The 16,511-nt window shown below is 46.0% G+C and overlaps 1 protein-coding gene and 1 non-coding gene across 2 annotated transcripts in view; one reads left to right on the forward strand and one right to left on the reverse strand.

Annotated features, from left to right (window-relative positions):
- Nucleotides 1-16,511, forward strand: part of ino80db (INO80 complex subunit Db) — a 126,410-nt gene that overhangs the window by 89,251 nt on the left and 20,648 nt on the right. The window contains 4 exon segments of the mRNA XM_038787283.1: nt 2,927-3,036; nt 6,945-7,078; nt 9,509-9,720; nt 16,134-16,291. Coding sequence (XP_038643211.1) covers nt 2,927-3,036; nt 6,945-7,078; nt 9,509-9,720; nt 16,134-16,291 — 614 coding nt within the window.
- Nucleotides 10,337-10,418, reverse strand: trnas-gcu. Its single transcript has one exon. It is a non-coding gene; the product is annotated as a tRNA-Ser (tRNA).

The raw sequence follows: 16,511 nt of genomic DNA on the forward strand, positions 1-16,511 counted from the left end.
ATTTTAGCCTTCAACCATCTTAATGTAGTGAAGAGTGTCTGAAAATACTGTTGTTGGTATAACGCTAAGCGCCTTGCTCAGTCTGCTGCATTAAACCGCTTGAAAATGCAGCAGCTTAATATTATCTTGGGGCTGTATGTGGGTAATGCAGCATTGTTGCTAAGTGGCTGTTGAGTGCTTCCGAAAGGGAGGTTTAAAGTTAATTCTACTCGAGTGTCTGGATCAGGATTATATTTGGACCAGGAACTCTGCAAGCTATGAAATATGTAAATATTTATATCCCGCCGATTTAATCCATCTTTAATAATTAAAACCCAACAAGCGGATCTGACAGGAAAGTGATTAAACTTGCACCTTACTCTATGTCAGAGTTACTGATTAATATATTGAAATTGGCGCTTTTGTTTGGCATTGCATTTTGTATTGAAATGTTATTTGCCAAGAGAAATTTCATACGAGACTGAATCGAAACACTAATGTAAGCAAGTGATGCATTTATGCAAGATATTGGGCAGACCACTGTTTGAGTATTGCATGAAGCTATGAACAGCCCATTATAGTTGAGGGTGTTCCAGTCATGATGGTACAGTACAGAATGATTATGGCCAGACCAATTGTGAAGAAAAACTTGGTGAAAGTTGACTCATGTTTAAAGGAGAAACTTGAGGCAGGATCAAATAGAGATTTTCAAAATTCTGCAAAGTTTTGATGGGTAAGTTCTGAGGATCTGACGATTCAGCAGAGACTGTCTAAAGGGGAAAGGAACAAGTATTTGTAGAGGGAAAATATCAAATGCTGCAAAGAATGGGCCGAGAAATAGGGTTGAGTAGATAGCTCTGAAGAGCTAGTTGAAACCAGTGAAGGCATTATCCCTATGCTGTATGTATGAATGAATGGAAAATACTTTATTTCATGGGAATCTTCCTTTCTCTCTCTGCAATGGATGATGAATGGAATGTGTAAATGGGGCTCATTTGGAGTTGCTTCTGGGAAGTTAGGAGGGTGTCTTCACAACTTGGAACTGGGGTTTAAATGACGTGAGGTCCCATCCTGGGATGTATTGACGATCTCTGGTATACTTAGTGACATCTTCAAATTAGAAAGAGATGTGATGCCACGCATGGTTGGAACTGGGGGTCAGGCAATGATCAAAATATCTTGTCAGTAGGAGACGGAATTAAAACCAGGTGATTTTAATATAAGGCGAGAAGAGGATCCAGGCAGGGTTGCCGTTCAATCAAATCAGACTGGATTAGACAAATTGAAGCCTGATGGTGACTGGGGAGTAATAGAGAGAGGCAGGTTGTGTGGAGCAGAGTTGTTGTTGGGGTAATTGACAGAAGAAACAGGAGCTGGCAATTGATCATGAGAAGAGTGGGGCAGCAGGTGGCATTGTGGTTAGCACTGCTGCCTCACAGCGCTGAGGTCCCAGGTTAGATCCCGGCCCCGGGTCACTGTCAGTGTGGAGTTTGCACATTCTCCCCATGTCTGTGTGGGTTTCACCCCCACAACCCAAAGATGTGCTGGTTAGGTGGATTGGCCATACTAAATTGCTCCTTAATTGGAAAAAAAATTGGGTAATTTAAATTTTTAAAAAACCATGAGAAGAGTGGGAAAGAGGGATGTGTGTGGTATAGGACATCTGTAATATTGTCCAATTCTGCATGCCACACTTCAGAAATGTTTTCATGGTCTTGATGCCAGAGGATGTAGAGAATCTTTACTACAAGGGTACCACAGATGTGGGACATCTAGAGCAGAGGTTAAGGTTGTTCAAAATCATATTTTGAGCAAGTAAACAAGGAGAAAATGTTTTGATTGCCAAAAGGATCATTAACCAGAAGACACCGATTGAAGATGATTAGCAAAAGAAGCCAGTGTGAGATGAGATTAGCAGCACGTTAAGATCTGAAATGCGCTTCCTGAAGGGGTGGTACAAAGAGATTCAATATTAGCTATAAAAATGTGAAAAGGGAATTGGAAGGATACTTGAAGTGGGATATTTGCAGAGCTATGGGAATTAACAGGGAAGTGGGACCAAGAGCAAACACCAATTAATCCAATGGCCTCCTTCTGTACTGTATGGTTCTATCATCAAATCAGAGTGAAGTGCAGAGGATTATAGAGAATAATATCTTCATTGACGCAAGAATGTTTGTGATACAGCGAATAGATCATCGGCGAAAGAATGAGAAAAGAGATGATCACAATGGGAGAGGGGAAGAGAGTGATTAGAATTAGTGGGGGGGGGGGGGGGGGGGGGAGGAGAATCACTTGACTGTTCAGGTGGATGTTAACGGTCTCAGGGTTTTGAAGAGGAGCTGGGCTTCTCCCAATGACCTGACTAACCCAGAAGCAGATTCCCTGGTTTTGTTGTTTTAGGACCTTGCTGTGGATAAACTGGCTGCAGAGTTTACCTATTGCAACAACTGTCACTGCATTGCAGAATAACTCATTGTGTGCGAAGTGCTTTTAGATTGGGGGCAGCTTTACTGTGATGCCTTGTATTAAGTAAGTAGCTCATGGTGCTCCAGCAACTAGAAATAATTGCTTGATCTAGAGGAGTTATACATTGTGCAAATGTTCAATGATACAAGGAGATTGTGATTTTCATTTTTCTTAAGTGCCCCCCCCCCCCCCCCCCCCAAATTACCATTTTTATGTTTCCTTGTGCTACCCACTATACACCAACTAAGAGAGGCTCTTGTGATGATTTCCACTCGCTGTTGAAAACGACCTTAACACCTATCCCCAATGGCACAGATAGGATCTGGGATCCTAAAGTAGGGAAGATCTGCTTTCTGCCACCTATTCCCTGTCATACTGTGGCATAGTGCATAGAAATCTCTGTGCAACCTGGCCTCAAGACAGGACTAAACATCTCTACTTGTTGAGGGCTGACTAATTTCACTGTCATTCTTTTCAGCATGAAGCAGCCAGACCACAGAGTAGTGGAACCAGCACTATGTACAGGAACCATCAAGGGCCAGCACTGCTCCAACATGTCTCTTCCATACACCAGGCACTGTTTTCAACGTATCCTTAATACTGTCCCTTTCTCAAATGGCTGACATGAAGTTACACTGAATCAAGGATAAAGAGTAGGTCTCAGCGCAAACATTTTTTCAAGAAGGGTTGTTGCGTGATTAGTTTTCAACACCCCTTTTGTCTTGAATGTACAATGAAATTGACAGTTATTGAAGAGCTTTGTTAAAATGTTTTGACGTTTATGTGCAGACATTTTAGAGATTCTTAATACAGTCAGGCAGTCAACATGGTTTTGTGAAAGGGAAATAGTATTTGACAAGAGTCCTTTCAGGCAGTGGCAAGCAGGGTGAATAAAGGGAAACTGAGAGATGTGGCCTACTTGGATTCCTGTAAGGCATTTGATAAGGTGCCACATAAAAAGTAGGGGCTAAATAAGAGATGCCAGATAAGAGCTCATGGTGTTGAAGGTGATACCTCAATCTGGGTAGAGGATTAGCCAACAGGAAACAGTCAGGATAAATGGGTCATTTTCAACTTGGCAGACTATAACTAGTGGAGTGCCACAGAGAGCAGTGCTTGGTCTTCAGCTATTTCAGCAATAATATTAATGACTTGGAACAAGGAACCAAATGTCGTCCAAGCAGATTTGCTGAAAACACAAAATAAATAGGAAAGCAAGTTGAGGAGATACAAAGAGGCCTGCAAAGTGATACTGATGGGTTAAGCGAATAGGCAAAAATTGGCAGATGGGAGTATAATGTGGGGAAAATGTTAGGTTGTCCACTTTGGCAGGAAGAATAGAAAAGCAGGATATTATTTAAATGGAGAGAATGCAGTGGTAGAGGTACATGGGTGTCTTTGTACATGAATCACAAAAAGGTAACACGCAGATGCACCAAGTAATTCGGAATACATGTTACAAAGGGAGTGTAGTTTAAAAGTGGGAAGGGAAAATGCTGGAAAATCTGGAAGGCTGTAGCATGCCTAACCGGAAGATGAGATGTTGTTCCTCCAGTTTGCGTTGCGCTTCACTGGAACATTGCAGCAGGCCAAGCACAGATATGTGGGCATGGGAGCAGGGTCTTTTGTTAAAATTTTTAGCATACTACAGCCTTCCGGCCTGAACATCGAATTCAACAACTTCAGATGATCAGCCCCACCTCGACCCATTTGTTTTCATTTCATTTTAACTGTTCTTTACCATTTCTTTCTTAATATACATTTAATCCCCCCCCCCCCAATCTTATCCACCTTTCTCCTCTTTGCTTCCCCTCTTCTCTCTCTCTCTCTCTCTCTCTCTCTCTCCTCTCTCTCTCTCTCTCTCTCTTCTCCCCCCCCCCCCCCCCCCCCCCCCCCCCCCCAACCTACAGTTCATCCCTGCTGTTTGACCTTTCACATCTTTTGTCTTCTCTGGGGACTGCCATTAACACTCTTTCGCCTTGGCATCTGTGGCCATTAACACGCGGTTTCCCTGGGTTTCTGTGGCTATGACTCATCTTTCATTCTCACTCCACAGTACAGTATAAATATTTTCCACTTTCTCTGTCTGTTAGCTTTGACAAAGAGTTATCGGACTCGAAAAGTTAGCTCTTTTCTCTCCCTACAGATGCTGCCAGACTTGCTGAGATTTTCCAGCATTTTCCCTTTCGTTTCAGATTCCAGTATCTGCAGTAATTTTCTTTTCAAAGTGGGAAGCTTTACTACAGTTGTACAGGGCATTAGTGGGACCACATCTAGAATATTGTGTACAGTTTTGGCCTCTATATAAGGCGGGAAGGAGGCATTGGAAGCAGATCAGGAAAGTCTCACTAGGCTGATTCCTGGGATAAAAAGATTTTCTCATGAGGAAAGGTTGAGCAGATTGGGCCGATATTCATGGGGGTTTAGAACCGTGAACGTGTTGAAATGTACAAGACTCTGAGGGGGCTTGATAAGTGGGATGTTGGGATGTTTCCCCTCATAGGGAAATCTGGAACTAGAGGGCAATGTTTAAAAATGAAGAGTCTCCCATTTAAGAATGAGATTTTTGATCAGGAAGGGGGTCTGGTTATGGGGTGCAGATGGGAAAGTGAAGTTGAGGCCACCAGCAGAACAGCCATGATCAGATTGAATGGCAGAGCAGGCTCGAGGGGCCAAATGATCTACCCCTGCTTTCTTGTGTTCTTCAGGAGACTATTCATGCTAGCTCGGGAACAATCCAAAATTAATCTCTCAATGCATGCTCGCTGCGTAGCTGTATCTCTTGCTGGGCAGATCGGTGGCGCAGTGGTTAGCACTGTTGTCTCACAGCGCCGAGGTCCCAGGTTCGATCCCGGCTCTTGGTCACTGTCCTTGTGGTGTTTGCACATTCTCCCCGTGTTTGCGTGGGTTTCGCCCCCACAACCCAAAGATGTAAAGGATAGGTGAAAAAAAATGAATTGAGTGCTCTAAATTTAAAAAAAAAAAGAAGCTCTATCTCTTACTGTGTTAAGTGTTTATCCAGCCACCCCTAAAATGCCTTGGTCTCTGCCTAAACTATTCGATGTGTCTAACTGTGCTGTATGAAGAAATCCCTCCTACCCTCTCTCTCGCCCTTGATTAGCTCGCTCATCACTTCATTCCTCAACCAGAGGAAATAGATTTTCCCTATTCACCATATCAAAACCTTTCAGGATTTTGAGGGCCTCTATTAAATCTCTTAGCAATTTTTGGCTCCAGCAGAAATAGTCTCTCGAGTTTCTTAAGTTCTTTCTCTTAAATAGTTACCTGCCCCAGTATCACCCTGGTGAATGGTATGCTGTAATATTCTAAGACTTTAATACTCTTTCTATAACAAGGTATCAAAGACTGCATCCAATACACATGTATAATTATTTTCTAAAATCAAAACAGCTGTTGGCATTTTTTGATAGGGGCTTCATCTCAATTACCACAAAATGTGTATTTGAAATCCCAGGCCTTTCAGTTCACCCTTCAATGTCTCTCTTTACTCTTGTCTCTTCTGCAAATATACTACTTCACTCTTGTCTACACAAACTGTCTTCACATTCTGCTAATCTGTCCCCATTCTCCTCCAGTGCTTTACAGTCCTGTCCTACTTGTGTCCTGAGGCAGTTCTAATATCATACTTGCTATGCCCAATACCAAATTATTTAGATCAGCGGAGATTAAAATTGGACCCAACACGAGATACGCAGTTCCAAACCTTCTCTATTTCATGTATTCCCCATTAGCCAGAACACTTTGTTTCGAGTGCATCCACCAATGAGCTGTTTCTCCTGTTGGGTAGATGAAGATTGGGTTAATCTGCTGCTGGAGAAGTCTAGGGCAATTGGACATCACTTTAAAATCAGTGCCAGGACATTCAGGAGGGAAGTTAGAAAGCACTTCTTCGCACAAAGGGTGTTTGAAGTGTGAAACTCTCCCACAAACCCACAAAAAGTATTAGATGCTATCTAAATTAATACCTTCTAATCTGGAATCATTAGATTTTTGCTTGACCAGGGAACCAAGATGCGTGGAAGGATTTAGGATTCAGATCCGCCATGATTTAATTGGGTGAAGTACCCACTGCTCTCCTCCTCTATGTTACAGTGGAAAGGGGGTGGATGGGTTTATAGGAGACATTTTGGAACATTCTCCCTGTTCTTGACTTCAGGCAGTAGATTAGATTGCTGACCAGAAAACCTACTGTTCCCATGCCACCTCCTCGGTAATATGTTTTGAAGACACCGAAGGCGAAAATCCAGAGGGCAGAAGGTAATCTGTAATGGCGCTCAACCTCGCGATGGTCACTTCACAGTGCTAAGACTAAATGACACATTTTGAGACTAGTTTCTCTGATCGTTGACCCTACTTTGTGAAGGCTCGTTTATTGTGGGGGTCTGAATCTCAAGTTGTGGCTGCCTTTCAAAAGAGGTGTATACTGGGTTTCAGTTCCAAGGCTAACAATGTTTCCTTGACCTTGAGCGATTCAGATATCCTATTGAGTCGCTCGCAGCAACTGTTCTCCAGCTGCACGGCCAAGTTCGCAGATGGGCAGCAGTGTTCCATTCCAGTGTTTGACATCACGCACCAGACGCCACTGTGCGAAGAACATGCAAAGAAAATGGTAAATTTCTAGAAAAACTTGTATGTATGTATGTGTTTTGTAAAAACAAAAAAACGGTGAACCTGTGGTTATTAGAGTTGATGCTGGAGGCATAGAAATCGCTGCAGTTTTTTGCACCTGCTGTTGACATCATGCGTTTCTAGGTCAGGATGATTCTTGAGATTAGGAAGTATAGTTGGCTTTTGTGTTTTGATGCAGTGGGATAACTGGCAGCAGGGGCTTCCTTGAACAGAGTGCGCAATGAGATCTAGTGGCGATTTTTAAAACTGAAAGGCTGGGTGAGTCAGGAAAAGTTGTATCATAAAACAGTGGCTTCTTTTTTTAAAAAAAAGTCTTTAATTAACGACAAGGAAATTTTGGACATCCTGAAGTCTCAAAAGGCACTGCAGAAAAAGGCACTGTGAGCTCCAGCTCACAGTCACTGACCTCCGAGAGGGAGAATGTGGAAACGATAACGAACAGGGTATGAGAAATGTATTTGCGCTTAGAGTTGTTGGAGCATGAACTTTATTGCCATAAGTAGTAGCATAGATTGTTGCATTTTTTAAGGAGACTGGAGGGGTGAAGCAGTGATGCAGGAACTTTGGGCAAAAGGTGAGACAGTGGGAGTAGTATTGAGTTGCTCCAACAAAGTAGCACACTTCTGTCCTGTTAAAATCCATGGACATTCAGGTGTTATGTCGAGTGCAAGGTAAAGTTTCCAAAAAATTGCTGCAATGAACAGTCCCAGATCAGATGCAGGTTCCAATAGGTACGCATCTCAACACTGACTACTGCGTTTCATATTAGCAAGATCACCCATTATTGCATCGGTGTGACACTGGCATGAGCCTGGATGTTTTATTTTATTAATATGATATTGGACTGTACAAACTGATTTTGCTAAGAGCCCTTCTCGCTGTTCGAGGGCCCAAACCTCTCGTCAACCCAGGCTGTATTCCAGCCTTGGTCACAGGTGTACTCCAAGCTTTATCCATCTATCACCCAGTTTGAATCGTTAGGACTTGTAGTGGCAATAGATTCCTGCAGGTGGTGCCATTGAGCCATGAGAAGTCACTGCTCTTCTGCTGTGCGTCTGGTTCATAGAATCGTAGAATCCCTACAGTGCAGAAGGAGACCATTTGGCCCTTCGAGTCTGCACCAACTCTCTGAAAGAGCACCCCACCTTGACCCAAACCCCGCACTATTCCTGTAACCCCACCTAGGGCCAATTTAGCATAGCCGATCCACCTGACCTGCACATCTTTGGACTGTGGGAGGCAACCAGCGCACCCGGAGAAACCCCAAGCAAACAAAGTGACCATTTCACTTTTTGTGTAGGCTTGACACAGGAACATGTAACATGGGCTGGCGTTCCAGCTCAATTACAAAAGAATGTTTCACTGTTTCGTTCTCTAAAGTGTCAACTTTTAGCTGTGAAGCCACGCCCCTAATAGTTTGGATGGCTACTAGGAAGCCCAGCCTCTGCATGTGAAGAGTGGTGGGTTGTGCTGAACACAATTCCTCCCATAAGCAATACAGTACTCACATCACCCCAACCCAAACAAATTTGGTCCTTAAACTTTGTTCATGGGTCCTTAGTATACCCAAAATGCATGTCCTTTCTCATTGGGTTACAAGCCATAGGCAGTGCTACTGAATAATTTTCTTTTTTTTTTTAAATTTTGTGAATTTAGAGTACCCAATTCTTTTTTTTTCAATTTAAGGGGCAGTTTAGTGGGGGCAGTTCACCTACCCTACATATCTTTTGGGTTGTGGGGGTGAGGCCCACACAGACATGGGGAGAATGTGCAAACTCAACACAGACAGTGTCCCAGGGCCGGGTTAGAACATTTGGGTAACAAAAAACGTCATGATATAATGTTACCCCAATCCAAGAACAGTGAATGCTGGTGCTCTGGCCTGCACTGAATACAGATCGTTTTCAGTGGAGACTAGTTCTTGTACTTGGGCACTTCCAGATCATTGTCACCACCGTTATAAAAGCACATGCTCTGTCTGTATTTGTGTCTGTCTCTATCTTACCCCAATATGTTCTATTCCTATCATGCCAAACTTCTCCTACCCACCTCCGGTATCTCTCGCTCGAACACTCTCTTGTTCACTCGTGTTCTCTCTCGTTTGTTGCTTCTTTCTCTCGTTTACTCGCTCGCGGTCTCATTCGCTCGCTCACTCGTTCGCTCGCTCACTCTCGTTTGGTCATTTGATCGCTCGTGCTCTAGCATTCGTGAGTGTTCTCGTGAGTTCTCTCGCTATCATTTGCTCATTCATGCTCTCTTTTTCTCTCCCTCTTTCTCTCTCTCCTCTCTCCCTCTCTCTCCCTCCACTCTCTCCCTCTCCTCTCCCTTCCTCTGTTTCTCATGCATATGCAATGACACCTATGTTTCTGTAGGTTTTCAAGTCTTATTTCACATCTTTGTTTTGTCTCAGGATAACTTCTTGCGAGGGGACAGCAATCGGAAAGTCCAGCAACAGAGGAAGCCCAGGAAGAAAACCAAGCCTCCAGCACTTACCAAAAAACACAAGAAGAAGCGGCGGAGAGGGCCACGGAGGCCTCAGAAACCCATTCCTCCAGCGGTGCCCCAAGGCAACCTTTCGATGCCTGCCAGTCTTGGAGTGACCGTCTCAGCCTCTCATATTCGGTAAGCACAAACAGTAGAGGAAGCTGCTTTCTTGCAGACCGTGCCAGAGAACTAAGGTGGTCTCACCTCCTCACTCTTGTTCCTTTTGGGAACAATGCCATTCAAAGACAAGTGAAGAATGCACTCCGTGGAGCGCATGCCTCCACCATGCTCTGTTAACTCAACATTGGTATAATAATTCAGCTCTTCGTGAGGTTTTTCCCTGCTTAGTGGACGCTATTTAACTACAAAACAAAAAATCTGAAGAGTTTCTGTCTTCCTGCAAAAGCTTCAAACCAATCCGCAAACAACAACCTGTTCTGAAAACTCTGCTCATGTTTTGACAGCTATGACAAATTCCACTACAACAGCTGAGACAATCCACAGCAGCCTAATTTAAACCGTATTCTTTTTAAAAAAAGGCAGTTCACCCTGCCTACCAATACTGGTTGTTCCTTGGGGGGAATCATTCTAGGATCCATATAAGAACATAAGAACTAGGAGCAGGAGTAGGCCATCTGGCCCCTCGAGCCTGCTCCGCCATTCAATTAGATCATGGCTGATCTTTTGTAGACTCAGCTCCACTCTCCGGCCCGAACACCATAACCCTTAATCCCTTTAATAAGAACATAAAAATCGACGAGGATGGGATTCGAACCCACGCATGCATAGCACAATGGATTAGCAGTCCATCGCCTTAACCACTCGGCCACCTCGTCCCACAATATATGCATCTTTGCCTAAAATTAATCAGTTCTTGTTTGGGTCATATCCTACCTGTGTATTAAATTTCTTTGATATCTGTCTCTTTTTGGGATGAATTGTTTGTAAACAAACCAAAGGTTCACTCAATTGGCTCCTGGGATGAGGGGATTGAGAAACTGAGGGAGTTCAGAAGAATGAGAGGCGATTTCATTGGAGCCTACACAATTCTGAAGGGACTTGATAGAGTGGAAGCTGAGAGATTGCTTTTGTTGATGGGGGGCACGGTCTCCGGATAAGGGACTGATTATTTAGGACTGAGATGAGGAGAAATTTCTTCACTCAAAGGCTTGTGAATCTTTGGAATTCTCTATTCCAGAGGGTCATAGAGGTTTACATTATGAAAACAGGCCCTTTGGCCCAACTTGTCCATACTGCCCAGTTTTTACCACTAAGTTAGTCCCAATAGCCCGCATTTGGCCCAATGTGCGGGTTAGGTGGATTGGCCATGCTAAATTGCCCGTAGTGTCCTAAAAAGTAAGGTTAAGGGGGGGGTTGTTAGGTTACGGGTATAGGGTGGATATGTGGGTTTGAGAAGGGTGATCATTGCTCGGCACAACATCGAGGGCCGAAGGGCCTGGCCTGTTCTGTGCTGTACTGTTCAATCTATCTAACCCTCTACTGATACTCCAGTCCAGTACTGAGAGAGTGCTGTACTGTCAGAAATGCCATCTTTCAAATTATTTCTTAAACCAAGACTCTGTCTGCCTTCCTGGTACAACTCTATTTTGGAAAAGAGCAGCCACGGTGGCACAGTGGTTAGCACTGCTGCTTCACAGCGCCAGGGACCCGGGTTCAATTCTGGTGTTGGGTGACTGTGAAGTTTGCACATTCTCCCTGTGTCTACGCAGGCTTGCTCTGATTTCCTCCCACAGTCAAAAGCTGTGCCAGTTAGGTCGATTGGCCATGTAAAATTGCCCCTTAGCAAGTTAGGTGGAAGGCAGCATGGTGGTGCAGTGGTTAGTACTGCTGCCTCACGGTGCAGAGGACCCGGGTTCGATCCCAGCCTGGTTCACTTTTTTCTCCAATTAAGGGGCAATTTAATGTGGTCAATCCATCTAATCTGCACATCTTTGGATTTGGGGGTGAAATCCACACAGAAACGGGGAGAATGTGCAAACTCTGCACAGACAGTGACTCGGGGCTGGGATTGAACCTGGGACCTCATTGCCTTAGGCAGCAGAGCAACCTCAGAATCTTTGATATCGTCCCAAACACCATCTCCCAGTATCTCTCTGACATCTTGCAGCCCCAAAACATAAGCGCATGGTTTGCTGGTCCTCGCCCACACTCGTCTGCCACCCCCTGGAAGAACCCACTCATCCTCACCTGAGTTATATGCACTATGCACCACCTTAAACTGAATCAAACCGATCCTTGCACACGAGCAGTCGAATTTACCCTGCGCATTGCCTCACTCTACACTCTACACTCCCCAACCTATCTACCCTCCCACCCCACGCATACATGCCCCCCCCCCCCCCCCCCCCCCCCCCCCCCAGCTTCTCCTCTCATTTCTCCTTAATCCTCACCACCAGCACTCCCCGGCCATCCATACATATCATCAACCCTACCCTCCCTTCCATATCCAAGAGCAGCAAACACTCCAACGTGTTATACTCCAGCAAAGTCCCTCACTTACGTATACCTGAACTCGCTTCACTTCAGCAGCTCCCCGCAGCTCTTCCAGACTTTCAAATCTCTCCTCCAGAGAAAGACGCTTCGCCCCCACCAGCCCCACCTCTCGACCTCCTGTATGTGCCATCCGTCTCCCCCGGTTTAAACCCATGGTTCCCGCATAACGTTGTCAGCACCGACATCCTCTCCATCCTAAGTGTCTCCTTGACTGTTTCCACACCTTAATCGTGGACTGCACCACTGGCTCACCGTGTACCTCCTTGCCGCCAGCAGAAGCGACGCCGTCACCATAGCCCTCAGGCTGGACCCCCGACAGGACTCCTCCATCCTAACCCACTCTAACCTGTTGTCCCTCCCACCACCGCCTCACCTTCTCTGCATTCTCTGCCTAATAGTAATGCAAGCCCCCTTCCTGCCTAGGCCTTCGGGATGCAGATCGGGAGGGTCTGAAGCATAAACAGCAACAGTGGCAAACCGTTAATTTTTACGACCTGGACCCTCCCCACCAATGTCAGGTGCAGCATATCCTATCTCTTAAAGTTCTCCCTAACTTCCCCCACTAACATTGTCAGGTTCCACTTGTGCATCATCGACTACTCCCCCGTCACCTGAACCCTGTCCACTCTGAATGGCAACACCCAAGATTGGCACCCTGACCTGCCACATTCACCAGAAATGCCTCACTCTTTCCGACATTCAACTGCTAGCCGAGAAGGCCCCTGAACCTTTCTACGCTGGGCCCATAATTCTTCCCATACTCTCCAATGGATCCAACACGAATAGCAGCAGGTTGTCTGTGTACAGCAACACCCGTTGTTCCCTACCCTCTTCACAATCCTCTGCCACTCTACTGACCCCCTCAGGCCAATTCCAGCACAAACAACTGCGGCGACAGTGGGCACCTCAGTCTGGTTACCCTGTGCAACCCGAAGCTCCGTAACTAATCTCGATTGTTCGTACATGCGCCACCGGGGCCACATACAACAGATGCACCCACTTCGACCCAAACATTCCCAGAATCACAAACAGGTACCGCCACTCCACTCGGTCGAAAGCATTCTCCGCATCCATAGAGACCACAACCTCTGGTACCCGCTCCTTTGGGGTCATGATCACGTTTAATGACCGCCTAATGTTACTGGAAAGCTGCCTGCCCTTTACGCATCGGTTGGTCCTCTGCAACCACCCCCACCTCATTAATCTTACACGGCTCTGACACTACCTCCCCTTCCCTGACCGTACCCTCAGAATTTCCCTGGATGCGGCTTGCCTCCATAGCTGATGGGCTAGCATACGGCTCGTCTTCTCTCCATATTCATACTGCACCCCCTCACCCTCTGTAGCTGCCCCATTGCCTTCCCCGTCACCAACCTATCAAACTGCCCTGTAACCGCTCTCTCTTCGCCAACCCCTCCTTTGTGGGGGTACTCGAATACTTCCTGCCCACCGTGACTATCTCACCCAACAACTGTCCACACTCCACGCTCCTCCTCCTGTCTCTGTGCACCCTGAACGCGATAACCTCCCCCCAAAACCACTGCCTTCAACCCCTCCCAAAATGTGGCCGCCGATACCTCCCAATTCTGATTCATCTCCACATAATCTCTGATCACCGACTGCACCTTCTCACAGAACCCCTTGTCCGCCAAAAGCTCAGAATCTAACTAACTTCCATCCTGGCCCTCTGCTCCTGCCTCGAGGTAAGTCTGACCTCTAGGCAGTGCGTCGCATGGTCTGAGATCATGATTCCCACATACTCCACTACCACCACCCCCACCAACATCGCTCGGCTCACTACGTAAAAGTCAATTCTAGAGTAACCTCATGTACGTGAGAGAAGGAGTACTCCCTCTTCCCCGGTGCTCCTATGCCTCCACAGATCAACCATACCTATCCTTCCCATAAACCCTCCCAGGTCCTTTGCAATCCTCAACCTTCCCATTGACCCCTTACAAACTTGTTGCCCCTTAAAAAACAATCACAACGACATAATCAGCCCACCCGAGAAAAGGCTCCCCACCCTCCGGCCCCCACAGTACCCACATCTTCCGATCTCTGTTGTTCCAGCTCCTCCATCTCCCATTAACGTTCAGTTAGCACCCAATTGATGGCCTCTGATGAAGTCGTTGGCCTCCCTTGCAGTTTCAAAATAGTACTCCCGGCCGTCTAAAGTCACCCACAGTTTCATTGGGTGCAGTACCCCAAACCGGTTCTGTCTTTGGTATAAAACCAGTTTTGCCTTTTTGAACCCTTTTCGCGAGCTCCGCTCCAATGTCTTGATAGATTTGGTCCTGGTTCCTCTCCCATTTGCAGTTCCGCTTCTCCCTAGCCCATTGCAGGATCTTCTCCTTCTCCACAAACCCATGGAGCCTCAGCTTCAGTGCTCTCGGCATCTGCCTTGGTGGCCTATGCGGCCTGTCCACCACGGGACCTTGTCCAGCACCCCCTCTGCCATCAGCCCTGCCAACATACTTGAGACTTATCTCGTGGTGCCCGTGCCTTCCACGACCTCGGGCAAGCTAACGATACACAGGTTTTGCCTCTGGATCAGTTCTCCTCCCCTACCTTAGCCATTAACAAGTTGCAAAGATCCCCACAGGAGCCCCATCTCCACCTCCAATGCCACCACGCGATCACTGTGATCGGAAATCACCTTCTCCATCTCCTGGATCTGCGACCCCTGTGCCTTCAGCCACATCTCGACTTTCTCCATCGATCTTTTCAGGGGTGTTACTGCTCCCTCGATGGCTTTTGACCAATCCTCATGCATCTCCTTTCGCTGCTGTCAGAACTCTTCTCTAATAAACTCCAGCAACTGCGGCATCTGGGGTTTTCCAACTTGCGCCAACCCTTCCCCCTCCGCCATCTTCCCAGTTGCTACTGTGCCACAGGTTTCCTCCAGTTCCGTGACACGGTCTTTAACCCTTTTCTGCCGGATCTGGTAACCAAGAGCCACTCACGGGGGAACTTCTCCTCTACACCTTCAGCTACACGTTCCTGTCAAAATGACCCCACTTTCAGCTAAAAAGACCTCAAACCAACACCTTCGAGCTGGAGCTGCCCTTTGTGCGACCGCTCAGTCCGTGGCCGCTGCCGGAAGTCTCACTGTACAGATTCTATGAGCAGGGGTGTTCTCCCTGGTGTCTTTTCTTAAATTAAATTTAGAGTGCCTAATTATTTCTTTTTCCCAATTAAGGAGCAATTTAGCATGGCCAATCCACATAACCTGCACATCTTTGGGTTGTGGGGGTGAAACCCATGCAGACACATGGTAAATGTGCAAACACCACACGGACAGTGACCCAAGGCCAGGATTCGAACCTGGGTCCTCCGCACCGTAGGCACCAGTGCTAACAAACATTTATCCCTCAACCAACATCACTGAAATTGGCTATCTGCTCATTATCGCATTGCTGTTCATGGGATCCTGCTGTGCCTCGATCAGCTGCCATGACACTAGTACAATGATAACTATACTTCAAAGAGTACATCATTGGCTATAACACATGGAACATCCTGAAGTCAGAAAAGGTGCTGCTCAAATATGAGTCTTTTTGGTGGGATGCAGTGTGGCTGAAGATCTTTTTCATGTGGAGCACCAGGAACAGTAGGTGTTCAAAATTGCTCCAATATTGATGGCAGTGCTTTCAGCTGTATCTAAAGCTCTGGAATCCCTTCCTATACCTCTCTGCCTCTCTATCTCACCTTCCATTATAACCTGCCACTTTGACCAAGCTTTTGGCCATCTGACCTAATATCTCCTTGTTGGCTCGTTGAGCACATTTTCTGGTATTTTGAGATGTTTAATACATTTAATATAAGTTTTTTTCTGGAGTTACTAAATCCTGCAGCATGACTTCATTAAGGGTCCAGAGCAGTTATGTGTACACTGGGGTAATTTTAAAATCTTATTTTCCTACTTCTGAACATGAGCCTTGTCTCGTGAAGTTTGTTCATTCCTCCAGAAGACCATGTTTATCCTGACACAGCACGGCTATAATTCACCTCTAACCCCTTACCTTTCTGTTTTGCAGGAATTCCTCAACTCCAGAGCTCAGTGCTGATGAAATTCCTGATGACATCACCAATGAGATCACCGATATGCCAAATGACCTGGAACTAAATCAGGAAGAGTTGGCAGAGGTTCTTCAGCGATTGCCTGATGACCTGCAGGACTTTGACCTTTTTGAAGGTGATATTCCACCCAAAGTGCTTCCCTTCTAAACTGTTTCCTGGATTTATCATTTTTGACACCAGCCTGTCTGCCCCTCCCGCAATCCAAATAGGGGTCCTTTTAAGCACTGTTAGGACTGCTCAAATTCTGCGTTCTTTTTATTTTGTTCTTCTCTTGTTGCCGTTGCTTTCAACTATGAACTTATCTGAATGAATTATGTAAAGTAGTTTGTGGCGAT

Source organism: Scyliorhinus canicula, chromosome 2 (genome assembly GCF_902713615.1).
Source record: "Scyliorhinus canicula chromosome 2, sScyCan1.1, whole genome shotgun sequence".
In the NCBI taxonomy this organism is placed as follows: Eukaryota; Metazoa; Chordata; class Chondrichthyes; order Carcharhiniformes; family Scyliorhinidae; genus Scyliorhinus; species Scyliorhinus canicula.